Source organism: Eutrigla gurnardus (genome assembly GCF_963514095.1).
Source record: "Eutrigla gurnardus genome assembly, chromosome: 4".
Classification (NCBI taxonomy): domain Eukaryota; kingdom Metazoa; phylum Chordata; class Actinopteri; order Perciformes; family Triglidae; genus Eutrigla; species Eutrigla gurnardus.
This window is the reverse complement of record NC_139918.1, coordinates 24,387,446-24,414,695: the sequence shown is the minus strand read 5'-3', so window position 1 is coordinate 24,414,695 and position 27,250 is coordinate 24,387,446. Positions and strand designations below refer to the sequence as shown.

The window sequence follows — 27,250 nt, the reverse complement described above, 5'->3', positions numbered from 1 at the left end:
TTTCCCGCATGTCATCTCCCTCTCTCTCCCCGCTTCCACACTGTCTGAAAAAAGTAATAAAAAGGCTTGAACGGCGCTCTAGCCCAAAAAAATATAATCTTAAAAAAAAGTGTCTAATGTTATTTATTTATTTATTTGTTTATTTCGGGCATGTCAATTAAATCGTCATCACCACACTTCATCTTTGTTCAAATAATACAATACACATGGCCGAAAGGGAAAGCGGGAGAAGCCAAAGCTTATCCCGGTGGTTATTGTTTTGGTATGGACCCATGTGTCCCAGCTGGTTCTGGTCCAGGTCCAGCAGCTGGTTCTGGTCCAGCAGCTGGTTCTGGTCCAGGTCCAGCAGCTGGTTCAGGTCCAGCAGCTCCTCCTTCCTGTTTGACTGTTGGCTGTATTTACATTTCATTTGTGGTTTTAGTTTTGTTTTTGTCAAATTTGTAACATGATTGAAATAAATAAAAATACCATTCAGTTATTATCACTGTCCACACACATTTATCAACACAATTCCAATTAGGCTACTATGTCTGTCTGCATGAAAGTATCTGTTAAATATGCAAATATACATATTGGTTGTTTTCATGAGCGACTGAGGTGTGTGGCACATTAAATGTTGCTCTCGCAAAGAATTGTTGATCGGTGTGATCTCCTTTCTTTTGGTAAAGGAAGGTCCGTTGTATCCTAAAGGAGATCTGAAAGGATAATTGGAGATCCTTTCCTTTGCATTTAGAGAATTCGAAGGGCTCTCATCATGGCGGCCGGACTGAACGAAGGGGGCGGGGCTTAGTTCGGCGATGCGGTCATGTTTCTGTCGTTTTTCCAAACGTACTCTGCCTTTAATGTCTGAAATCGATCAAAGAGCTTGTTTGCTGCCTGGCAGTCCTGAGTTCGGGAACTAAAACCCAGAAGGACTCCATGTTTGTAGTCCACTCCAGCCTCCCTGACACACAAACAGCGCTGCTAGTGGGTTAGCACGCCGACTCCTCCGGTCGGGACCTGAGCTCCGTTAAACTTGATCTAGCCGTTAAACCGAGTGTAAATCTGACGGATTATAAATATGGAGAAGATACAGGATGACGCGCGCTTCCTCAAACGGTGAGACAGGCCGTCAGTGACGTAGCTAACCCTCCTACAACACGTCTAGCGTTCGGACTGTTTATTGATGGACCGGGGTCCGGTTAGCATCGGGGTCCGGTTAGCTGCGGGGTCCGGTTCTGTTCGCACTCCGGGTCCCCGGTCAGGGTTTTGTGTTCTGGGTCGCCAATCAAAGTGATAGCGATATCCGGTCCATGGACCAGGAGGACTGTTAGCCCCTTGTATCGGTGTGAATCAGTAAAAGCAGAGTTGTGTTGTGAATGTGAACGAAGCCGAATCCAACACAAGACCAGAAAACACGTATTTAACTCCACAACCGACCGATATCTTCTCCGGTAATCACGGAGACGTTAAACCGCTAGATTCTGAAGCCGAGTAGGGCGGTCCATCCTCCGTGAAGGTGGTCTGGGCTACCTGGTTGTCAGCTAGCAAAACTAGCAGGCTGATGTTTGCTGTGTGCTAGTTCACGTTGAACCTGCTTGTTCTGCGGGTAGTTCATACAAACACTATGACGTCATATACAACACTGTCTCAGGATTAAAGTGCTGCATGACATGACATATGACTAAATACAGATCTATCATGACTTCTACAACCAGGACAATCCTCCGGTTCTGAGGTTTCTTAAAGCTGCATCCTCTCTGATGGCCACCAGGGGGCGACTCCTCTCTGGTTGTATAGAAGTCTATGATAAAATCAGCCTCCACCTCTGCTGGTGTCCATGTCTTTATTAAGTGTCTAATGTTTTTGTTTTGGTATGGACCCATGTGTCTGAACTCAAGCTGAATTTGAAACTTGGAACATTCCGGTCTCCTGATTTAAGGTGGAATTCACTGATTGAACTGGTTCTAGTGTGTTTAATGAGTTTCTTTCTCTCCCAAAGCAAAGTGACTGCAGGCAGTCTGGATGTCCACCCCACAGAGAAGGCCCTGGTGGTGCACTACGAGGTGGAGGCCTCCATCCTGGGGGAGGGGGGGGGTCAAATGCTGGGCGAACGCAAGGAGGGACAAAAGATGTGAGTGCACCTTGATTTCCTCCCATTCTCCTTCTTCACCTCCCCGCTGCTCCTCCTCTCGCCATCCTCTGTCTTTGAATGCACTGCCGTGTTGCTCCTGGTCTCGTCTTTTTGAGCTTCTGGTCTGATATTTAAGTCAACCGGTGATGGATGAACCATTATCTGACACGAGAAAGCTTCATGTCACCATGTTATCCTGATAAACTTGCACGTCACGTTTATATAAGAAACATAAAAATGTTGTGTCACAGATGAGACTCGCATCTTCTTTTAGTGAGAAACAATCAAATTATCTTAAATCAGGGTTGGTATGGGTGCTGGAAATCCTTGAAAACACTTGAATTTTAGTGTGGTGTTTTCAAGTTTTGAAAATTGCTTGGATTTAGAATAAAGTGCTTGAAATGTCTGTTCTATGTGATTACATATATGATAGAACAGAGAAAAGAAGATCTCCATATTTGAACTTTCCCACTGTCAGCGTGTTGTGAGTGTTTTGATGGCGTCCCTCTCTCTCTCCCCAGTATCCGAGTGAAGAGTCTCTCGCCCAGCACCGATGTGGGAGCTCTGGCCAAGAAGGTGGTGGAGGAGTGTAAACTCATTCCTCCGTCCCGGCTGCCCCAGGTGGAGCAACTGCTCTACTACCTGCAGAACAGGAAGTCATCGCCCGTGGAAGGAAAAGGTCAGTCATGTGACCGTGTTTACATCCTGTCTCTAGAGTCTAAATGTGTCCAGTCTGGCATCAGACCCACAGCTGGAGGCGTGGCTTTACGGGCACAACGGCGTGGTGCCACCAAGCTACATTCTCTCTGCCGGCCACCAGGGGGCGACTCCTCTCTGGTTGTATAGAAGTCTATGAGAAAATGGTCCTACTTCTCTCTGCTGGCCACCAGGGGGCGACTCCTCTCTGATTGTATAGAAGTCTATGAGAAAATGGTTTTATGTATTATCTCAGTAAACATTGTAAACATGAGTTTATGTCTCAATCTCTAGTTTCAAGTCTTCTTCAATCCAGCATGATGTTCATTTAGTACATTATGGTCCATTTAGAGTCCACCAGACCAGAAAGTATCCAGTAAGATTGCTGCTTGTGTTCATCAGATCCACCCGTCGCGTCTCCTCAGACCAAATATGGTCACTTCCTTCACAGTTAGTTTGGTTTAGTAATTAACTTAAGTGTGTTGTATTTCAATTTAGAAAAGGAGCTAGATTGCGGTGGGAAGTAATATAATATGCCGATGTAACTTAAAATGATAAATGATGCAAAGAATAAGTAAAAGTTTCAAGTTTACTCCTGAACTGGTGAATGTTGTCATGCCGACGGTGTTTCCTGTCCCAGTGGAGAAGAAGGAGAGGCGGAGTCTGAAACCCAGAGAGCTGACGCCGTTTGAAGGAATGGAGGTAACGTCACCTTCTCACTTCCTGTCTGGTCACATGTCTCACTGCGTTCAAAACACACATGGAGTTACACCTTTTAATGTGTGTGTATGTGTGTGTGTGTGTGTGTGTGTGTGTGTGTGTTCAGCCTGACGAGGAGGCCAGTGTAACCAGAGTGGACGAGTACATTGAGCTGCTCTATGAAGGAATCCCAGAGAAAATCCGAGGTTCTGCTCTCATCCTCCAGCTGGCCCGTAACCCTGACAACCTGGAGGAGCTGCTGCACAACGGTGACATCATCACGCCACGGTTCCTCATCTAGAACACACCTTCAATGCACCACAATCAATAACTGTGTGTGTGTGTGGTGTGTGGTGTGTGGTGTGTGTGTGTGTGTGTGTGTGTGTGTGTGTGTGTGTAGAGGCAGCCCTCGGTGCTCTGGCCAGAGTGTTGAGGGAGGACTGGAAGCAGAGTGTAGAACTCGCTACCATCATCATTTATGTGTTCTTCTGCTTCTCCAGGTAAACACACACACACACACACACACACACACACACACACACACACACACACACTCACTCACTCACTCACTCTGTTCTCCAGTGTCTCCATGATGGTGTGTGTGTGTGTGTTTGTGTGTGTGTGTGTGTGTGTGTGTGTGTGTGTATGTGTGTGTGTGTGTGTGTGTGTGTGTGTGTGTGTGTGTGTGTGTGTGTGTGTGTGTGTGTAGTTTCTCCCAGTTCCACGGGGTGGTGAGTCACTACAAAGTGGGAGCGTTGTGTATGTCGGTGGTGGAACACGAGCTGAAGAGACACGATGTGTGGCGCGACGAGCTCCGCAAGAAGAACAAGGCTTATATCCTCTAATCTGTACCAGTATCTACACCTTTAAGATCAGGTGTGAACATGGATAAGATTCTGGTATATGTCCCCACCCCGTCTGCTCCGTCTGACCTGTCTCCCCCTGACTCGGTGACCTTCCTTAACCGTGCGGTGTACGTGAGGCGGCCCCGGAGAACGGGTCCCTGAGGAGAGACCAGGACAAGGCTGTGAGGAAGTACCAGGGTCTGCTGTCCAAACAGGAGCAGCTGCTCAGAGGTGGGCTAGCATGCTAACTTATTGCTAACTTATTGCTAAAGTCACGCTTACTTCATGCTGTCATCACGCTAACATCTCACTAACATCACACTAACATCATGCTGTCATCATGCTAACATCACGCTGTCATCATAAATATATGATAGCTCAGAGAAGCTGCCTCCCTCTCTCTGATCCTGTCTCCTGTCTCCCAGTGTCTCTCTACCTGCTGCTGAACCTGGCCGAGGACACGAGGACGGAGCTGAAGATGAGGAACAAGAACATCGTGGGTCTGCTGGTGAAGGTTCTGGAGCGGGATGACGAGGAGCTGCTGGTGCTGGTGGTCTCCTTCCTCAAGAAGCTCTCCATCTTCCTGGAGAACAAGAACGACATGGTGACGTCAGCGCTCCATCAGAGACGTCACACATGGATGTGTGTGTGTGTGTGTGTGTGTGTGTGTGTGCGTGTGTGTGCGTGCGTCTGTCTGATGTGTGTGTGTGGGTGTGTGTGTCTGTGCGACTGTCTGATGTGTGTGTTTGATGTGTGTGCGTGTTTTTGATGTGTGTGTGTGGGTGTGTGTGCGTGTGTTTGATATGTGTGTTTGTGTGTGTGATGTGCAGGCGGAGGTGGATGCTGTGCAGCGATTGGCCCGTCTGGTCCCATGTGACCATGAGGACTTGTTAAACCTGACACTGCGTCTGCTGCTCAACCTCTCCTTCGACTCCGGCCTCCGAGCCAAGATGGTGGACGTCGGACTGTTACCTAAACTAACGGCCTTGTTGGGTAACGGCACACACACACACACACACACACACACACCCACTATACAGTCATGTACATTACTCTCTCTTCCTGCTGAGCTGTGACATCACTTTACAGTCCCACTGACGTGGGTTGTTACCATGACAACCAACAACAATCCCCATTTTCTTTTGTACTGGTCAAATGACCTCTGAGAACAGGTGAATGTCTGTTCTACTCTGTTCTGTTTCTATGGTTGAATATTGAGGCAGCTTTGATGTAATATGATGTTCATGGTGCTCAGAGGATGAACCGGACATTCCCTCTGTGATCCTGTAACGACTGGTGATGGACCAGGACCAGTAAACCTGGTTCAGACCTGGAGTCCCCACAGGATCCATGTTACTCACTTAGACCGGCCTACATGAGTCCGGGTCTGTCGTGTATCCCAACTTTCTGACTCTGAAGGAGATGTGTTTTGTGCATTCTTTGCTGTGATGCGTCTCCGTGTCCGTCGCCGTGCAGGTGATGAGAACAGCCGGCAGGTCGCCATGCGCATCCTGTACCACATCAGCATCGACGACCGCTTCAAGGCCATGTTCATCCACACCGACTGTGTCCCTCAGGTGAGACGCCAGAGCCCTGCCCTGCAGGTGAGACGCTGTAGTGTTGGACGGGTGAGTGATGTGTGTGTGTGTGTGTGTGTGTGTCCAGCTGATGCAGATGCTGTATGAACATGGCGAGGACGACAGCGAGGCGGAGCTCATCTCCATCTGCATCAACCTGGCGGCGAACAAGAGGAACGCTCAGCTCATGTGTGAAGGTTCGTTGGCCCGTGCTGCGTTCAATGACCACATCGTGTGTCTGGAAATCGTGACACTGGAAGATCCCGTCTAGTCTGTACTGTTTCCTGTTTCCCTCCGTCTCCGGAGCAGAGCTGTGTGTCTACAGGCCTGACCTGTGTGTGTGTGTGTTTTTGTGCGTGCAGGAAACGGCTTGAAGATGCTGATGAAGAGGGCGCTGAAGGTGAAGGACTGCCTTCTGATGAAGATGATCAGAAACATCTCACAACATGACGGACCGACCAAACCAGTGTTCATAGTGAGCTAACTAATTTAGCATGCTAACATTCATCACTGATCAACCTTAGCAGCATTAGCATGTTAGCAGAAGTAGCATGTAAACCGTTTAGCAGCGTTAGCATGCTAGCAGAAGTAGCATGTAAACAGTTTAGCAGTATTAGCATGTTAGCAGAAGTAGCATGTAGACAGCTTAGCAGCGTTAGCATGTTAGCAGAAGTAGCATGTAAACAGCTTAGCATCGTTAGCATGTTGACGTCCCGTGCCCCCGTCAGGACTACGTCGGTGACCTGGCAGCAGAGATCCGTGCTGAGGAGGAGGAGGACTGGGTCCTGGAGTGTCTGGGGACCCTGGCCAACCTCACCATCCCAGACCTGGACTGGGAGCTGGTTCTGAAGGAGTACAACCTGGTGCCATACCTCAAAGACCGTCTTAAACCAGGTACTGGATCCGGTCAGAGACTTGACAGAGGACCTTCAGAGTTTAGCTGCCATCGCTACACATTTAGCAAAGATCCACACAACCCTCCTTTATTGTTTCAGTACTGTCTTATTATTATTATTATTATCTATTTGTTTTATTTTGTATTTCTTAATGGTGAAGAAGGGGGCGGGACTTGACAAGCTCGGCTTCTTCCTATCCCTATCCCCTTTTGTTGAAATAATAACTTAAAAACAGTTTTTCTACATCCGTAGCGTCTGTTGAGGTCTGTTGACGATCAGTCGTTGCATTTCTTGTCGAGTATCTTCTTTCAATAAATGTGGACTTATTTTGAAAGCATGTAGGTGAAAATTATCCATCCAAGAATGTAACCACAGCGACTACTCCCAAATATTTCATGATCGGTTCGTCTCCGATCATCAGAACTGTGGATCTCCGACAGTGAGTGAAGCTCCGTGTGTTTCAGGCTCGGCGGAGGACGACCTCATCCTGGAGGTGGTCATCATGATCGGGACTGTCTCCATGGACGACGCCTGTGCCGCCATGCTGGCTAAATCTGGCATCATCCCCGCCCTCATTGAGCTGCTGAACGGTAACACCGGTCTCAGATCTGTGGCCTCCTGAAAACAGACGCTCTCTGATAATAATCATCCACGACTCTGTTTGAACATCCAATCAGCTCGAAGACTAAACACAGAGACCTTAGACTTACGAGCTGGGGAAATCCTTCAGAATAAAAGCTTCTCTTCCACTTCCACAACCAAACCGCCTGAATCAGGTGTCAGCTGAGAGCTTTTATTTTGTAGAAATCACAAAATAAAACAGCGTTTCTGTTTCCAAATGAAAACAAATATGTGAGAGATTAAAGACAGTAACATAGCTTAAAGACGGTTTAATAATCCTGCATATTGTGTTACTTTGTAGAATCCTGATCCTCAATGATAACTTTACTTTTTGTGATTTATACGACAATATCTTTCACAGAAGATAATGAAGTGAATTGTTTGCAGCCCAACAGGAGGACGATGAGTTTGTGTGTCAGATCGTCTACGTCTTCTACCAGATGGTGTTTCACCAAGCTACACGAGATGTCATCATCAAAGACACCCGTATCCTTCCCACAATGCACTCTGCCCGCGCTGCATGCACAGCTGTGATGTTTGTGTCTTTAACGTGGCCTCAGAGGCGCCGGCCTACCTCATCGACCTGATGCACGACAAAAATGCAGAGATCAGGAAAGTGTGTGACAACACGCTGGACATCATCGCTGTAAGTGAACGCATCACTGCTGAGTCGTCACACGTGAGGTGCTCTCTCATTCACTCACCCTCGTCTTCGTCTTCCAGGAGTACGATGAGGAGTGGGGGAGGAAGATTCAGTCTGAGAAGTTCCGTTTCCATAACAACCAGTGGTTGGAGATGGTCGAGAGCCGGCAAGCCGACGAGTCCGAACCGTATCTGTACGATAACGACAACGACCGGACCGACCTCTTCTACAGCGCAGGTACAACACGTCATGTAGCGCCATGTAGCATCATGTAGTGTCATGTAGCATCATGTAGCATCATGTAGCATCATGTAGTGTCATGTAGCATCATGTAGCGTCATGTAACATCATGTAGCGTCATGTAGCATCATGTAGCATCATGTAGCATCATGTAGCGTCATGTAGCATCATGTAGCATCATGTAACATCAGGTAGCATCATGTAGTGTCATGTAGCATCATGTAAAAAGTAAATAAAATCTGACTTGAATCTGATAAGCTAAGCTACGTCTTTATGGTGAACTGTAGCTGGTTGCTAGGAGACCAACAGGAAGTCCTGTAGACGGACCATGTCATCTGTGTCTGCTTGTTTTCGTCTGTTAGATGGAATCACTCCGGCCGACGGTTCCGTCAGTCCTGACTTCTTCAACGACCTGCAGCCTCAGAATGGAGACCTGCACTACACAGGGTGAGTCCAGGTCCGGGTCCGCGATCCGTCTCCCCGCAGGTCTACAGGGGATCCTTAAATCGAACCAGACTGGAGGGTTATGTTGCTGGAGGAGTAAACAGAGTAAAGTGGGTCAAGTCTGACCTGATACTGGTCTACATCCACCTGGACCTGGGCCTCAAGTAGATCCAGCACACAGCTCTGGTTTACAGGGGGACCAGGTGGTCTGAACCGATCTGCTTCCTGTTTGTTTCCAGAGACGGCAGTGACGTATTCGACCAGACGAGCTCATCGCCGGGGCGACCAGCAACCGCCTACGGCTTCAGACCTGACGAGCAGCCGTTCTACCAGTACTCCTAGATGTTCTACCAGTACTCCTAGACTTTCTACCAGTACTCCTAGATGTTCTACCAGTACTCCTAGACGTTCTACCAGTACTCCTAGACTTTCTACCAGTACTCCTAGATGTTCTACCAGTACTCCTAGACGTTCTACCAGTACACCTAGACGTTCTACCAGAACTCCTAGACTTTCTACCAGTACTCCTAGACGTTCTACCAGTACTCCTAGACACACACTCACAGGACGTTCTACCAGTACTCCTAGACACACACACACGTTAGCGTTTGTTACTGTTGTGATCCGTTTAGTATTAGTCTTCCTTCACTACGGAGCGTTCTGATAGGCTGAGAGCTTTGTGCATGTTTCCTTCTGTAGTAACGAGTGTTAGCTGCTGGATGCTACATGCTAACCTCCACTACGACAAGTCATTAGTGATCAATTATCAATAATCAATATCATTTAGCTGCTGAACTTGGACGCTCATCATTTCATTATTTTCTTATTTTAAAACATTGTTTTATACCAGACTGTCTGTCTTCCTGTCTGTCTGTCTCTCTGAGACCAGGACCAGGTTTTAGGATCCACTAACCAGACTGTAAACGATCAGCAGCTCGTGTTTCTTCACATCCAAGTTTAAACTCGACAATCTGATCTGATGAAGTTCATCATCATCAAAAACGTATTATTATTATTATTATTATTATTATTATTATTGTTACGTCGTGCCATGAACATATTCATGATGTTACTTTCAGGCATATTTGCACATGGAGTTATATTTTGGTGCTTGTTTTTTTAGTATTCTACATCTAAGTTATTTAGATTCTGTGTATTTTGAGTCTGAGACTCATCATCTGTCGATCCGTCCTCAGGTTCTTTAATAAAACATAAATCCATATTCCTATGATGTATGGCTGATGTTCTTCACACTGTTAAACATTTATGAATCATCTGAAGAATCTGGAAGAACACAGTAGGACGCGGATGCACATGAAATCTTTATTTCAGGAAGTAGACGGAGCTGTCTCTGAGCCATCAGGTGATGCTGCTGGGACGGGGACGGACCGTCGTCTCCACCTCAGAGACCTCCGTCACCAGTGCTGTCCAATAGCACCTCGGCACCTCTCTGGCCGCGACCCCATTGGCTGATGGCTTTGGAGAACCTCCTCTTTTTCTTTATTTCCTTCTTCTGCATCTTCCTCCTCTTCCCCTTTTCTCCTCTCAGTCTCACTGTTTCCCTCCTCTCCCTCCTCCTCCTCTTCCTCCTCTCCCTCCTGTTCCTCCTCTTCACACTCTCTGCTCAGTGGTGAAGGCAGCAGTGCTCTCTTCATCGACAGGCTGTCGTCCTGATTGTTTCCTGTCTGTCCTCCTGTCTGTCTCCTCTTGTTTCCTGTCTGTCTCTCCTCTTGTTTACTGTCTGTCTCCTCTGGTTTCCTGTCTCTCCTCCTGTCTGTCTCCTCGTGTTTCCTGTCTCTCCTCCTGTCTGTCTCCTCTTGTTTCCTGTCTGTCACCTCTTGTTTCCTGTCTGTCTCTCCCTCTTGTTTCCTGTCTGTCTCCTCTTGTTTCCTGTCTCTCCTCCTGTCTGTCTCCTCTTGTTTCCTGTCGCTCCTGTCTGTCTCCTCCTCCCAGCTGTCCTTTATTCCCCCCGTCAGGTAGACAGCTCTGTCGGTGGTTGTCTGCATTACAGGAAGTGCTGCTGAGTTGCAACCAATCGCCTCACTAAGAGACAAAAGGCTGATTTTCATTGGAGCGTGTGTCCATGGGGGTGTGTCCTCCCCACCTGCTGGGAGGTCGGGGGCGGTCGAGGTTTCAGGCGGTGCAGGCTGAACGTCCGAGGACGACTCTGAGGACTCTGGGAGCTCAGCAGGGTCTGGGATCAGATTAGTGGAACCTGGTCCAGCAGGTGGATCGGGTCTGTCTGGCTCGGGTGAGGCTGACTCCGCCGTGGACGCCTTGTCGGTTCCCAGATGGATGTCCTCGAGAAGAGATGCTCCTTCGCTCGCTGGTTCGTTAAACTGTTGCAGCACAACGAGGACGGGGCTGGATGAGGCAGACTTGGGATCAGTGTTCAGGTCTGAGGGGCTCTGAGGACAAGCCTCTGGCGAGACCGCTCCCCCCCCCTCAGGACCAGGGGAGGAGCTTCGAGCGGCCACAGCTGGAGTTCCTGGTGCAGAGCAAGGCGGAGTTGGATCCAGCAGGCAGTACTGACTCACGTCCAGATCTGAAGCGTCCAATGACAGGCCGGAGCTCTTCTTCACCGCTGCTTCCTGGACGGCTGAGGACACATGAATCATTAAACATTCATATAATAAACATCCAAATGATTTTAACAATGATTATAATATTTATGTATATATGATTTTTATTTTATTTTTTCATTAGCGATATAGTTTCTGTGTGTGTGTGTGTGTGTACACGTGTGTACCTGTCTGTATCTCCTGACTGACGACCTGTCTCACCACTCCCTCGAAGACGTTGTGAATCAGTATAAAACTGCTGACGTCTGAGAAGATGTGCTGCTCCAACTGCTGCAGCTCCTGGACAGGAAGCAGGAAGTATGAAGGACAACCCTATGATGTCATCTCAGAGATGTGATCAAATGAATGAGAACGCTGTGATGTCATAGTGTGTGTTTGACCTACACTTGTCCACTTCGTGTCCAGGGTCCTGCTGAGAGCAGGCAGACTGATCTCTAGTAGAGCTTCATGGAAGAGTCTCATCTGGACCAGTCTGCTGTCATAGTCCAGTTGCTGCTCACACACACACACACACACGTTTACAGACTGAGCTCTGCAGAGATGATACAATATATATATATACTACAGACCAAAAGTTTGGACACACCTTCTCATTCAATGAGTTTCCTTTCTTTTCATGACTATTGACATTGTAGATTCACACTGAAGGCATCAAAACTATGAATTAACACATGTGGAAATATGTACTTAACCAAAGTTAAGTGTAAAACAACTGAAAATACGCCTTATAATCTAGTTTCTTCAAAGTAGCCACCTTTTGCTCTGATTACTGCTTTGCAAACACTCTGCATTCTCTTGATGAGCTTCAAGAGGTAGTCACCTGAAATGGTTTTCACTTCACAGGTGTGCCCTGTCAGGTTCAATAAGTGGGATTTCTTGCCTTATAAATGGGGTGGGGACCATCAGTTGTGTTGTGCAGAAGTCAGGTGGATACACAGCTGATCGTCCCACTGAATAGACTGTTAGAATTTGTATTATGGCAAGAAAAAAGCAGCAGTCAAGTAAAGAAAAACGAGTGGCCATCATTACTTTAAGAAATGAAGGTCAGTCAGTCCGAAAAATTGGGAAAACTTTGAAAGTGTCCCCAAGTGCAGTCGCAAAAACCATCAAGCGCTACAAAGAAACTGGCTCACATGAGGACCGCCCCAGGAAAGGAAGACCAAGAGTCACCTCTGCTGCGGAGGATAAGTTCATCCGAGTCACCAGCCTCAGGAATCGCAGGTTAACAGCAGCTCAGATTAGAGACCAGGTCAATGCCACACAGAGTTCTAGCAGCAGACACATCTCTAGAACAACTGTTAAGAGGAGACTGTGTGAATCAGGCCTTCATGGTAGAATAGCTGCTAGGAAACCCCTGCTAAGGACAGGCAACAAGCAGAAGAGACTTGTTTGGGCTAAAGAACACAAGGAATGGACATTAGACCAGTGGAAATCTGTGCTTTGGTCTGATGAGTCCAAATTTGAGATCTTTGGTTCCAACCACCGTGTCTTTGTGCGACGCAGAAAAGGTGAACGGATGGACTCTACATGCCTGGTTCCCACCGTGAAGCATGGAGGAGGAGGTGTGATGGTTTGTGAATCTACAATTTTCATAGTCATGAAAATAAAGAAAACTCTTTGAATGAGAAGGTGTGTCCAAACTTTTGGTCTGTACTGTATATATATATATATATATATATATATATATATATATATATATATATATATATATATATATATATTGGATTTCTTTACCTTCAGGACTAGTTCCTTCGTTCTCTCCTTGTCGACAGGAAGTCTGTGTGATGATTGGAGGAACAGCTGGAAGGTGTAAACGGCGTTTTCCATCAGCTGGAAAACAAACATGTCAAACTCAAACTGTCTGTCTTCCTCTAAACGCCTCGTCTCAACACAGACATCGCCATGGTGACACCACGCGTCAGTGTCTGGACAACGGGTGTCGCCATCTTGGAATTTGTCATGTTTACAATGTTTACTGAGATAATGCATCAAGTAGGACCATTTTCTCATAGACTTCTATACAACCAGCGAGGAGTCGCCCCCTGGTGGCCAGCAGAGAGTGACAGTTTAAGGATCTCCAGCTGCACTTTTCAGGACCTGGACTGGACCCCTGTACCTTCTCCACCTCCAGGTGTGCAGACTGGATCAGTCTCTGAGTGCTGCTCCGTCCAAAACGCTCACTCAAGTCCTCCAGGTCCAGGTCCAGGTTCAGGCTCTCCACCTGCCTAAAGGAGGCCAGAGGAGCCAAAACCTGCAGGACCACGAACCAGTGGTGAGTCTCAACAAACTCATAATATTAATAATGTATAATAAGTGTATTTATTTATGTGGCTTTTTTATAAATATAGTTTCACTTAAATTGACTCCACTATATTTATATATTTAGTTGTTCTTACTGTTATTCAACGTCTCTCCAAATAAACACAGAAAACCTGGAACATGATAACATGGACTCTTAAAGGACCAACATGTCTCACTGTCTTCATCCCGTCTGTCTCTCTGCCTGTCTGTCTGACGTCCATCTCTCTGCTCAGTTCCTCTTTCATCCTCTGCATCGCTGCGCTGATGTTTCCTGTCAACACGTCCAGGACGGAGGACAGGTAGGGGCCGATGGAGTCTCTGCACTCCCTCCCTGCTTCTTCACACACACACGCTGCCACAGACACACACACACACACAAACACACACACACGATGAAGTCGTCCTCTCGGCGTGTTCACACTGCGCCGGTTAGCTTCGGTACCTCTGATTTTGTTCTCCAGGAAGCAGAGAGACGATGTGATCTGGTCCAGGTTGGACCTGATCAGGCCCTGATTGGCCAATGCCGTCCGACGACACCCAAGCCTCAGAGCCTCCAGACCAGGACCCAGCTGGTCCAGCACCAACACGTAGGCCTCCTGCACCGTCTGCACACACACACAAACACACACACACACACACACACACACACACACACACACACACACACACACACACACACACACACAGGAGGACAGCTGCATGACCTGAACTATGAGATTAGAATCAGAGGAAAGATGTCCAGCTGTCAAACTGCTCATTAGCATATTCATTCATTAGCATATTTAAAGAGTTGCAGCTGAACTCACTGCCAGCCACTGTCGCATCCTCTCTGTCTTCTTGCCCTTTAGTCTGGATTGAATCTGACTCTGTAACCATGACGACACCTCCTCCATCACCTGTGAGGCCAGCACCTACACACACACACAGACACACACACCGATCGGTCATTGTGTGGACAGAGGACACAGACCGACAGGAGGCTGAAGTTTGTCTGTGCTTCAGTACTGACGTGCTCCTCGCTGCCCAACAGCTTTCCCCAGGATTCATAGCAGCCTCTGTCTCTGCGGTAGAGGCAGAGCGCCCGGACAAACGCCAGCCTCTCATAGGACGGATCACACCAGGGGTCTGCAGGGAGGACGCAGGTGTCAACATGGAGGCTGATGACCTTCTTCCAGCTTTAAATGTTGACCTTGAATTAAGAATCTGACTTTGTGAGCAGCTTCAGACCAGAATCCACATGGATCCAGATCAAGGTCCAGATCCAGATCTCATGTGTTCCTGTTCGTCTTCATGAGGGGAAACAAGCTGTGATCTTATGTCCTGTCTTTACAGTTGGGGTTTGAGGGTTAACTTCTCTTCTGTCATCAACACCTCCAGCATCCAGCAGTGCAGCTAAAAAAAGGCCAACGGCATGACATCACTTCCTGTCTGATGTCACTTCATGTGCTCCATCTATTTAATTGTCTTTTAAAGTGATGATTCGGAGTAAAATGCACCCTAGGTCACCATGACATCCAGCCAAATACCCCCTCAGAAGCATTTTTAGCGATGGTCAACATTGGTCAAGATAGGGCTATCAGCCGAATGGCTTAGTACTGGTGCGATGGTACATCTTGTATATCTCGTAAATTACCCCACAAATAATGCTTGGAATGTTACCAAACGTCTACAGTAGTACACATAGAGTCTGTACTCACAAAACGAGGCATTTGAAAGTTTGTAAGTACACCAGGAGATTATTTTTAAAAAATGTGAATTTCTATAAATTAATAATAAAATAAAAATTAATATTATCAGGTTATTCAGGCCTGATAATACAAGCAATTATAAAAATGTGTTGACCTGATAATACAAGCATTTATAAAAATTCAGCGAAACTTTTTCATACTCTCGCGTGAAACTCGCGTGACGTCATCGGCTGGGTAAACATGGAAGTGGCGCCTACGCTGCAGTAGCGTTAGCAGCAGAGGATAGAAGCTATCAGGCAAGTGTTCTTTTAAATAAACTCCTGGTGTCTCGGTGACTGAGCGCTGTCTGTCTTCTCTCCACCTCGTGATGCAAAGTAAACATGTTTTTTTACTTCATATCCCAGCAAAACCACACAGGAAGTCAGCAATAAATAATATCTGTCGGCCTCTCTGCTGCAGCAGCTTCACACATCCTGAAGGCTGGTCCTGTCCTGCTGTTGCCAAGTGTCGATGCCCGTTCTCAGTCTCACACCGCCTCAGCAGGTGGTTATGACTCGGTTACCATAGCGACAGTTAAATACACAGACTGGGAGACTGCTGCTGAGACAATAAAAACGCCCTGAACGCACCACATCCCGGAGTAGTCACCGTGGTTATGTTAAAATCTCCAAGTTACCAAGGTTACTGTGTCTGATGCAGGTCCTGAGGGCAGACAGGAAGTGATCTCGTTCCTCTTCCTGCTGGAACAGGAAGCAGGTCCTGCCCATATAAGGCAGGAGCAGATACACAGCAGGCATATCTGGAGATGATACCACTGAAGAAGAAGAAGAAGAAGAAGCCTCCTTCACTCCTAAACACACACACACACACACACACACACACACACACACACACACACACACACACACACACACACACACAGCAGTGTTACTTGGCTGTATTTTCTCTGAACCACCAACTTGATGACTAACTAACTAGATACCTAGCCAACTAGCTACCTAGCTTACTAGCCAGACATTCTTCTCCAGAGCTGCATCCTCTCTCTTCCTGGTGAGCTGTGACATCACTTTATGACTAGAACTACTAGTACTACGTAGTAAACTCAAGCTCCTCGAAGTACTGTGTACTGTTAGACAGGAACAGTAGTATAATAATAATACCGCCATTGAGTACTGCAGCACAGGTCATCTCCAGCTGAGCTCTGGACTCCTCCTCCTTGGTGAACACGCTGCCTCCTGCTGGCTGGAGGACCAACGTGGCTGCAGAGCCACGACTGAACGTCTGCAGGCGGAAACAGAGGTACACTGTGGATGTGGTACTTATACTGTGCTATTTATACTGTGGATGGGGTATTCATACTGTGGATGGGGTATTTATACTGTGGTATTTATACTGTGGATGGGGTATTTCTACTGTGGATGTGGTAGTGAACCTGTCTCACCTCCAGACTCTCATGTATCTCCAGCCTGTCTCTCCTCCTCAGGACGGTGAGTCTCTCTCTGCATTTCTTTCCCTGATCGTCGTCCCAGCAGGACGACTTCACCCTGCAGCGATGCAGCACCTCGTCTGGAGCACAGGGGGGCTACACACACACACACACACACACACACACAGATACACACACACACACAGATACACACACACACACACACACACACACACACACACACACACACACACACAGATACACACACACACACACACACAGATACACACACACACACACACACACACAGATACACACACACACACACACAGATACACACACACACACACACACACAGATACATACACACACAGACACACATACACACACACACAGACACACACACGCAGGCTGTGCTGTGTTGAGTTGTAGACGGGCATTGATTGGTGATTGGTGGACAGATTGACAGGTGCAGCTCCTACCGCCTGTGTGAGCAATAGGCCCCTCCCCTCTTTCTTAGGCTCCACCTCCTGCTGTAAGTGTCCGATGTAGGCCGCAGAATACTGCTGACGGTAAAACCCCCCGAAGCTCTGGAGCACGCCATCCACTCGTCCTGCACACACACACACACGTCAAAGTTATGTATCCATCATCCGTCATCTCCCGTCTCGACTCCGGCCTCGGCGATTAAACCATTGCAGCGTATCCAGAATGCTGCAGCACGCCTTGTCTTCAATCTACCCAAATTCTCCCATGTGACCCCCCTCCTCTGTGCCCTCCACTGGCTCTCTATTGCAGCACGCATCCAATTCAAGACGATGGCACTGGCCTTCAGTGCCATCAATGGCACGGCACCCATCTACCTTCAAACACTGGTCAAACCACACGCCCCGAAGCGAGCACTTCGCTCCTCTACTTCAGCTGGCCGGCTGGTACCACCATCGCTGAAATCAAACAAATGTCTCTCAGCAAAGTCCAGACTCTTCTCTTTTCTGGCGCCTCAGTGGTGGAACGAACTCCCGACCAATGTCAGGGCAGCAAAGTAATTTGCCATCTTCCGAAAAAGGCTCAAGACCAGACCAGACTATGTGGAGGAACCAAAGACTGACTGTGGTCCCCCAAAGGTCTAGATAGTAGCCCACATTAGTCCAGAGACCAGACCAGACTATGTGGAGAACCAGAGACTGTCTGTGCTCCAAACAACAAGGTCTCTGCTGTATTTATGTCTAGATTACCTTATTTGGAGTGTTGATGGAGCAGCTACAATGTTAGCGTAGCCTAGCACCCATCAATCAGACTCCATTTAGAGAACCAGCGTTTTAAAAGGAGTTATCATGTGGTCTTGCAGACAGACCTAACAAAGCATGACTCTGCACTTTTTACTGAACACCATCATGATGGAGTTATTTCAGCATCCTTTTTATCTGGTTATTGATATTAAATCACAGATAAATAGTGTATTTAGTTTATTCGCTTCACGTTTGTATAAAGTGTCCTGGATAACTTCTGTTGTGATATGATACTATAAATACAAATGAATTGAACTCAATATTCTGACAATCTGGTCTGTGAAGTTTCTGGTCTGTTACGTATCTGGTCTAGTCTGGTCTGGTCTGTATCCGGTCTGGAAGAAGGATTCATGCACTTTAGCTCTTTTGATGTGTTTGTAATCTGATGTTTATCATTTGTTTACAGTGTTTGGTCACTGATGTTACACACACACACACACAGACAGCCCATAATGTAATAGTTATAATAGCTGTAATTAGCAGATAAAACGAGAGCGAGCAGATAAACACAACGACATGTTTTTATTTAACTCTGTGATAAAATGAAATCGTTATGACAACAGATGTGGCGGTCGATCTTATGAAGTGGCTTCGTTTCCGGGGACTCGGTTTCACGTCTCACCCTCATGTTTCCTGTTGTTATCAGATGGACATGACGACGCTCACGTGTATTTATACTTCAAACAGACAACCACGTATTTGTACTACAAACAGACGTACCAAGTATTTATACTTCATATACAGACAGACGGACCAAGTGTTTATACTTCAAACAGACGGACCAAGTATTTATACTTCAAACAGACGGACCAAGTATTTATACTTCATATACAGACAGACGGACCAAGTATTTATACTTCATATACAGACAGACGGACCAAGTGTTTATACTTCAAACAGACGGACCAAGTATTTATACTTCAAACAGACGGACCAAGTATTTATACTTCATATACAGACAGACGGACCAAGTATTTATACTTCATATACAGACAGACGGACCAAGTATTTATACTTCAAAGAGATGAACCAAGTATTTATACTTCAAACATATGAACCAAGTATTTATACTTCGTAAGTTCATAACAACACTTTAAACACTACTAAAACTATAGAATTGTACTATAGAGTACATGAAGTGAAAGTTACGTATAATTATTAAAGTGAACTAATGTCAATTTTGTTGTTTAATGTATTTTTGATAATTTTTTTAATTTCATGCTCAAAGTTATTATAGTAAAAATACACTGGAAGCATATTTTTAAAATATATGAATTAATATGAATAAACCAGAAGTATAACTGATCATAATATTACTACAACAAGAATATATATATTAAAATGTACATTTTCAATAACTAATAACACAAACAAATCAAACTTTAATTTTATTAATCAACATGTGTAATAGTACACACACGATGATACTTGAAGTTTAATTTAGCTCATTTCAGTTCATTAAATACACTTAAAACTGTTTTTATACAAATACATTCAACTAAAATACACTATAAAATGAGTTGTTCCTAAGTGGTAAACTTTTTTCTAGAGGTATTTACATGAACAAGTACCTTCACATTTATTGTCCGGAGTACTTGTACATGTAAACCGGATCAGATCCAGATCCTGCAGAATAAAGGTCCTCACCTCTGATGCTGCTGGTTCTGGTTTCGTCCAGCAGGCCGGAGGAAGCCGCTCCCATGATGCTTCAGGGTCTCCTCAGATCCGCAGCTCGACTGAGACGAGTCGCCGGCCACCGCCGTTGTCATTGCATCGCGGTTTCCTCTCACTCCCTTCCTGTGTGTTCAGATGGGTGCTTCTGGGCCCTTCTGTTCCCCTCCCCCCTACAGCAGCCCTCTGCTGGGGAACAAGACCTCCTCCTGGGTCTGCCACACGACCGGATCTGGATCAGTTTTTATTTCTGTAATAAACAGACACAGACCGCTGCTGCTGATGTGAGATCTTTATTTGTGCTTCTCTCAGGGGAAGGAGGTCACTTCCTCCACCAGCACGAAGACCGTCACGTGATTGGACGAGGGATCTAGAGGACCGAGGCCGGAGTCCTGAGCCCTGGACGGAGTCCTGACTCCTGAACCCTGGACAGAGTCCTGAGTCCTGGAGTACAGACCAGTTCAACATACCCAGGTATGTTCAGGTGGTCTGGTTTAACTGATCCTGACTGTGATCCTGCTACGCTGGTCTTCAATCTGTAAACCAATCAGGTTCCTCAGTCTGAGGCGTACAGTATCTGACCAATCACAGACATGGACGAGTCTCCTGTCAGAATTATTTAAAAAAAACTATGATTTAATAGAACATTAATTCAGATAAGATGACTTGTTTTGAGTGTTTTTATTGATCCATGATGAAATCATATCTCAACCATTTCTGGTTTTAAATACATTTACATTTTCTGCAGTATATTCTAAATATATTAATAAAGGAATGTACTCTCTGGAAACATATTGAAAGAATACTCACATCACACTTTTTAACCATAGTTCACGTTCTATAAATATATGAAAATATGCTTTTAGTGAAAGTTACAGTTGAGTCAAAGTTATATTATTATAATAAAATACACTGGAAGCATATTTTAAAAATGTATGAATGAATATGAATAAACCAGAAGTATAACTGATCATAACATTACTAAAACTACAATATATTAATGGTTTATTGATTCTAAATTAGCAAAACACATCAAACATTTTTAATAAACTCGTAACACAAACAAAGCAAACCTTAATTTTATTAATCGACATGTGTATTAGTACACACGACCATGTACTTCAGTGTACTCAGGATACTTGAAGTTTATTTTTAGCTCATTAAAGTTCACTAAACACACTTTTAAATCAACTAAACACAAGTCATACTAAAGAGTCAACGTCAATGATCTCGTCCTTCACTGAGGTTCTAGTTGGTTGTTCAAGCTAAACGTCTCCGGAGGGGCGGAGTCTAAGTCCAGGTCCAGAGGGGGGTATCTGATTCTGGTGAGGGGGCGGGGATTTCTGATCAACACACTGAGAGGTCGACCAATCAGAGCAGAGTGGGCTTTTTGGGGAGGGAGGGGCAGGAGCCTGATGGAACATAAATGAAAGCATGTCAACACGTTCTAGGAGGAACGTGTCCATGTCTCTCTCTCTTCATGTTCTCTCTCTCTCTCTCTCTCTCTATTCCACCTCCCCCCCGTCGGCCTCCTCCTCCCCCCCTCCTGGCGTGAACTCCTTCTCAGGTAACATCCCGTACTCGTTGAGGAACGCCTCCACGTCTGTGGCAAAGAACTCTTCGTTGAAGTGTTTGGTGATGGACAGGAAGTTCCCCAGAAGCTCTCCGGCTTTGTAGACCAGCAGGGCCGGAAGCACCTGGAACAGGAAGCACATTCACCTGTCGCTGTCTATATATATATATACATATATATATATGATAATACAAGCATTTCTAAAAATTCTGCGAAACTTTTTCATACTCTCGCGTGAAACTCGCGTCACGGCATCGGCTGGGTAAACACGGAAGTGGCGTTGGCGCAGCGTTAGCAGCCGAGGATAGAAGCTATCAGGCAAGTGTTCTTTTAAATAAACTATTGGTGTACTTACAAACTTTCAAATGCCTCGTTTTGTGAGTACAGACCCTATGTGTACTACTGCAGAAGTTTGGTAACATTCCATGCATTATTAGTGGGGTAATTTACGAGATATACATAATGTCACGTACCGTTCCCACCAGTACTAAGCCATTCGGCTGATAGCGCTATCTTGACCAATGTTGACCATCGCTAAAAATGCTTCTGAGGGTGTATTTGGCTGGATGTCATGGTGGAAATAACCTAGGGTGCATTTTACTCTGAACCATCGCTTTAACACTAGGCAGCCTCCATCCATCCATCCATTTTCTACCGCTCATCCTGTATTCAGGGTCGCGGGGGGGCTGGAGCCAATCCCAGCTATCATTGGGCGAAGGCAGGGTACACCCTGGACAGGTCGCCAGTCTATCACAGGGCCGACATGTAGAGACAAACAACCATTCACACTCACATTCACACCTACGGGCAATTTAGAGTCATCAATTAACCTATCCCCATCCTGCATGTCTTTGGACTGTGGGAGGAATCCGGAGAACCCGGAGAGAACCCACGGGGAGAACATGCAAACTCCACACAGAAGGAACCCGGGCCGACCCGGGAATCGAACCCGGGATCCTCTCGCTGTGAGGCGACAGTGCTACCCACTACACCACCATGCAGCCCCACTAGGCAGCCTATGTTAATAAAATAAGGATTTTTTTTTGACAAGCTGTGGAACTCTGAGTTTTTTTCTTTTAACCTGAATTTCTATGAACTGTTGAGTAAACCTATAACTTATATTTGACTTGATAGAATAAGGGAATATATGCACTCATATGTCATCGTAGTGTTTTACAGTATCGGTAGCTATTAATGTGATGCTCATCATTTTCAAGCCATATTTTTCCGGCCCCCCATTTTGGATAATTTCCATCAACCGGCCCTCATTCAAAACTAATTGAATAGCTATGATGACTTTCACTTTCATTTTAGCGCGGATGTATAGCTGGCCGAATTGCACTGTAGGGGGCGAGAACGAGTCAGACTTCGAACCTGTGTATGCCTACTGTGAAATGACCACATCAAACGTGACGTGCTGACATGGATGCAGCTATGAAGCCGCCGGGTTTGCTTCAGGGAAAATATATTTTTAAGAAGCTTCCCAATGGAAACCTCGACAAGACTAAGGTTGTTTGCACCTTGTGCAATGTGGAATTAGTTAGTTAGTCATTATTTAGGTAGCACACACATATTATGAATGCCTTCGGCAGAATTCAAATGAGCCATTTTAATCTAGATTAATTCCAAGATTACAGTGAGATTAATCTAGATAAAAAAAAATAATCTATGCCCACCACTAATATATATATATATTTTACCGTCATCATTTTCTACCAGTTTACTGACCTCAGGGGAGAAACGCTCAGCGGCGCCCGTTGCCACGGCATCAATACGACAAAATTTTATGCTGGGATACTCCGACGCCAAACAGTCGAGACACGAGTTCAACTGTTCACAGCCTGACAGACGGAGAACATGAGGATTAACTGACAGAGAACATGAGGATTAACTGACAGAGAACACAAGGGTTAACTGACAGAGGGAGAACATGATGATTAACTGACAGAGAACATGAGGATTAACTGACAGAGAACATGAGGGTTAACTGACAGAGAACATGAGGGTTAACTGACAGAGGGAGAACATGATGATTAACTGACAGAGAACATGAGGATTAACTGACAGAGAACATGAGGGTTAACTGACAGAGAACATGAGGATTAACTGACAGAGAACATGAGGATTAACTGACAGAGAACATGATGATTAACTGACAGAGAACATGAGGATTAACTGACAGAGAACATGAGGGTTAACTGACAGAGGGAGAATATGAGGATTAATTGACAGACGGAGAACATGAGGATTATCTGAGAGATGGAGAACATGAGGATTAACTGACAGACGGAGAACATGAGGATTATCTGACAGAGAACATGAGGGTTATCTGACAGACGGAGAACATGAGGATTAGCTGACAGAGAACATGAGGATTATCTGACAGAGAACATGAGGGTTAACTGACAGAGGGAGAACATGATGATTAACTGACAGAGAACATGAGGATTAACTGACAGAGAACATGAGGATTAGCTGACAGACGGAGAACATGAGAATTATCTGACAGAGAACATGAGGAATAACTGACAGAGAACATGAGGGTTAACTGACAGAGATCATGAGGGTTAACTGACAGAGAACATGAGGATTAGCTGGCAGAGAACATGAGGATTATCTGACAGAGAACATGAGGAATAACTGACAGAGAACATGAGGATTAGCTGACAGACGGAGAACATGAGGATTATCTGACAGAGAACACGAGTATTAGCTGATGGGCTCAGATTAAGGACCTTTGACCCCGGGCTGGTAGACGTGGACCACCACCAGAGTCAGCCGGTGCTCCTGCTCGATGACCTCCAGGAAGGCCTCCCCCGTCTGCAGCTCATACACGTCCTCAAACGTGGGGCCAAAGCTCAGGCGCTCGTGCATTTCCTGCATGCACTGCTTCCTGTAGCGCTTCAGACAGCGCTCGTCCTCCTCCTGGATCATCTCGTACTCCTGAACGCTCATCTAGACCAGAGACCACAAACCAGACAAAACCACCACAAACCAGACAAAACCACAGTTAGCTTTCGAGACAAACATAATTTGGATTCAAATGACTACCAAACTGTAATTTCTGAAACTGAAATGTAAAGTATTGGATTGACCGAAAACATGAACAGGGGTCTCTTGGGTGAAAGTCCTGTGCTCTTCAACATGGCCTCCTCTCCTGACTTAATCCATCATGCAGTTTGGTCACGAGTGAGCGATATTAGCAGTGATAGTTACGCTTCCTGTGAATGTGGTACTTCCTGTGAGTGGGGTACTTCCTGTGAGTTTGGTACTTCCTGCAAGTGAGGTCATTCCTGTGTGTGGTACTTCCTGTGAGTGTGGTACTTCCTGTGAGTGAGGTCATTCCTGTGTGCGGTACTTCCTGTGGGTGTGGTACTTCCTGTGTGTGGTACTTCCTGTGAGTGTGGTACTTCCTTTGAGTTTGGTACTTCCTGTGAGTGAGGTAATTCCTGTGTGTGGTACTTCCTGTGAGTGAGGTCATTCCTGAGTGTGGTACTTCCTGTGAGTGAGGTCATTCCTGAGTGTGGTACTTCCTGAGTGTACCTTCCTGTGGAGTCTCTCCTTGTCATCCTCTCGTGGACTGGACATTTGTCGGAGCAGCTCCCTCTTGCTTTGTGGGACGGTCTGATCGACGTTGTCCAACTTAAACCTTCGCCAGTCATTGATGACACCTTTAGGACCTGCAGGTTCATAGACATACCCACAAACATCAGGAAGACTTCAACCTCTGCTCTGCTGATCCAGGTCTACTGGACTCAGGTCTAATGGACTCAGGTCTACTGCAGGTCTTTGACCTCAACCTCTGACCTGTGTGATTGGCAGGTAACTCCTCCTCTTCCTGCGTAGTATCAGACATCCTGCTGCAAGACAGAAGAACCTGGATCACCAGACCAGAACCACACAGAGACCAGGTGAGAGGATGGTGGTCTTAAATCACCCACTCAAATCCTCACTGTCCAGGGAGTCCTAGGACTACATATGTATAGGACTACATAGAGGATTATATAGAGGACTATGTGGAGGACTATGTATAGGATTATGTAGACTATATAGAGGACTATGTATAGGATTATGTAGAGGACTATATAGAGGACTATATAGAGGACTATGTAGAGGATTATATAGAGGACTATATAGAGGACTAGATAGAGACCTATATAGAGGACTATGTGGAGGACTATATAGCAGACTATGTGGAGGACTATGTAGAGGACTATATACAGGACTATGTGTTAACTATGTAGAGGACTATGTAGAGGACTATGTGGAGGAATATGTAGAGGACTATATACAGGACTATGTTGAGGACTATGTGGAGGACTATGTGGAGGAATATGTAGAGGACTATATAGAGGACTATGTAGAGGACTATGTGGAGGACTATATTCAGGACTATGTGGAGGACTATGTGGAGGACTATATACAGGACTATGTGGAGGACTATGTGGAGGACTACGTAGAGGACTATATAAATGACTATGTAGAGGACTATGTGGAGGACTATATAGAGGACTATGTAGAGGACTATGTGGAGGACTATATACAGGACTATGTGGAGGACTATGTGGAGGACTATATACAGGACTATGTAGAGGACTATGTGGAGGACTACGTAGAGGACTATATACAGGACTATGTGGAGGACTACGTAGGGGACTATATAGAGGACTATGTATGTGTGACCACGTTATTGGACACATTGTTATCACAAACACTTCCTGAGCCAAACTAAAGTTTACTAATCCGATTATTCTCAGATTACCAGTCTGATGTGTGCACATGCCTCTGTATGTGTGTGTGTGTGTGTGTGTGCGTGCGTGCGTGTGCGTGCCTATCAACAGATTTAATAATGTCCCCTGGTGGACACAGGAAGGGGCGGGACTTAGCCTCTAAGCACAGAAACTGCTGAATCTGAATGTGAGTTTGTTAGATCAGCGTCGACGTGTGTTTAGATGTCGACCTCTAAGAGTTTCAATCAGACGTGTGGAGACAGACAGACAGACAGACAGACAGACAGACAGACAGAGAGAGAGAAGGACAGACACACAGACAGACACACACGTACCTTCAGTGAGACCTGGTGTCACTCGCCTTTTTTACAGCTGATGTATCTGTCTGTTGTGTGTCTTTGTGTTCCTCTGCGGATGACGGCTCTCAGAGTCCAGGTCCAGGTCTGGAGGAGGACAGGGAGGAGGTGGAGACCCAGGTGAGATTATCATCTCTCTAATATGATTAGCTGTCATCAAGAGTGTCATACCCGGCTCAGTGTGGACCAATGAGCACGAAGTCCACACGCGTCTTTGTTAAATTATATACTGATGAAATAATGATTCAGTTGCCATGGTAACATTGTGTGATGTTATCTGCTGCTAAATTCAAATAAATGGTTGATGAATAAACCAGGTGTGCAATATAATAATAATAATAATAATAATAATAATAATAAACCAGGTGTTGTAATATAATAATGATTATAATAGTAGTAATAATAATAATAATAATAATGCTCATGTTGTTCTTCTCTCCTCTGCAGGTAGACCCTGACGCCGATGAAATAAGTGCTGAGAAGACTGATGACTCAGCTCTTTCCACAGTGAGCTCAATACAAACTGTCAGAAACCAGGACTCTGGACCAGATCAGGATCTGGTTACTAATGAAGAGCTTTTCACATCACGGCACGATGACCTCATGTGTCTCTACAGTCATTGGCTGATGGGCTCTCTTCATTAACATACTGGAGATCACATGTTCTTTATTGAGAAATCTGAGGTTAACTTATTAACCTGCCGGCAAAATCCATCCATCCATCCATCCATCCATTTTCTACCGCTTATCCTGTATTCAGGGTCACGGGGGGGCTGGAGCCGATCCCAGCTGTCATTGGGGGAAGGCAGGGTTCACCCTGGACAGGTCGCCAGTCCATCGCAGGGCCAACATGTAGAGAC

At 45.9% G+C, this 27,250-nt stretch overlaps 4 protein-coding genes across 9 annotated transcripts in view; 2 read left to right on the top strand and 2 right to left on the bottom strand.

Annotated features, from left to right (window-relative positions):
* The window catches only part of tmem68 (transmembrane protein 68), a 50,520-nt gene that overhangs the window by 19,234 nt on the left and 4,036 nt on the right, over positions 1-27,250 (top strand). The window contains exon 9 of one of the 2 annotated variants that reach the window (XR_014596930.1): positions 17,896-17,942. The exons of the other annotated variant lie outside the window; for it this stretch is intronic. The gene's annotated coding sequence lies outside the window, so the exon portion shown is untranslated. Of the gene's footprint in view, positions 1-17,895; positions 17,943-27,250 lie in introns of those variants that run through there. 2 annotated transcript variants of the gene reach the window in all.
* Positions 937-9,999, top strand: LOC311011675 (kinesin-associated protein 3-like). Its single transcript, XM_084006754.1, has 20 exons — positions 937-1,098; positions 1,982-2,113; positions 2,635-2,792; positions 3,450-3,511; positions 3,636-3,777; positions 3,909-4,008; positions 4,218-4,342; positions 4,486-4,584; positions 4,779-4,957; positions 5,184-5,346; positions 5,830-5,930; positions 6,019-6,127; positions 6,293-6,405; positions 6,659-6,824; positions 7,291-7,416; positions 7,835-7,933; positions 8,008-8,093; positions 8,171-8,327; positions 8,693-8,777; positions 9,014-9,999. Exons 1-20 carry the CDS (start codon positions 1,061-1,063, stop codon positions 9,114-9,116), a joined length of 2,343 nt encoding a protein of 780 aa, XP_083862880.1. The 5' UTR covers positions 937-1,060; the 3' UTR covers positions 9,117-9,999.
* On the bottom strand, positions 10,044-19,897 carry LOC311011673 (protein Niban 1-like). 3 transcript variants are annotated; one of them, XM_084006748.1, is made up of 15 exons: positions 19,708-19,897; positions 17,254-17,384; positions 16,787-16,927; positions 16,506-16,626; positions 16,022-16,192; positions 14,667-14,782; positions 14,464-14,568; positions 14,319-14,366; positions 14,100-14,262; positions 13,825-14,009; positions 13,473-13,607; positions 13,091-13,186; positions 11,741-11,848; positions 11,524-11,635; positions 10,044-11,373 (listed from the first exon to the last, which is right to left on the bottom strand). In XM_084006748.1, exons 1-15 carry the CDS (start codon positions 19,760-19,762, stop codon positions 10,190-10,192), a joined length of 2,871 nt encoding a protein of 956 aa, XP_083862874.1. In that variant the 5' UTR covers positions 19,763-19,897; the 3' UTR covers positions 10,044-10,189. The 3 variants fall into 3 exon arrangements, with proteins under 3 accessions (XP_083862874.1, XP_083862875.1, XP_083862876.1); XM_084006749.1 differs by lacking the exon at positions 14,319-14,366 and having other exon boundaries at positions 16,022-16,195; XM_084006750.1 differs by lacking the exons at positions 16,022-16,192; positions 16,506-16,626; positions 16,787-16,927; positions 17,254-17,384.
* Positions 20,609-26,521, bottom strand: LOC311011696 (phosducin-like). 3 transcript variants are annotated; one of them, XM_084006804.1, is made up of 6 exons: positions 26,370-26,521; positions 25,112-25,164; positions 24,848-24,984; positions 24,040-24,259; positions 23,033-23,145; positions 20,609-21,428 (listed from the first exon to the last, which is right to left on the bottom strand). In XM_084006804.1, the coding sequence occupies exons 2-6, from the start codon at positions 25,158-25,160 to the stop codon at positions 21,237-21,239; spliced, it is 711 nt and encodes a 236-aa protein (XP_083862930.1). In that variant the 5' UTR covers positions 25,161-25,164; positions 26,370-26,521; the 3' UTR covers positions 20,609-21,236. The 3 variants fall into 3 exon arrangements, with proteins under 3 accessions (XP_083862930.1, XP_083862931.1, XP_083862932.1); XM_084006805.1 differs by having other exon boundaries at positions 25,112-25,161; positions 26,370-26,479; XM_084006806.1 differs by having other exon boundaries at positions 25,112-25,181; positions 26,370-26,475.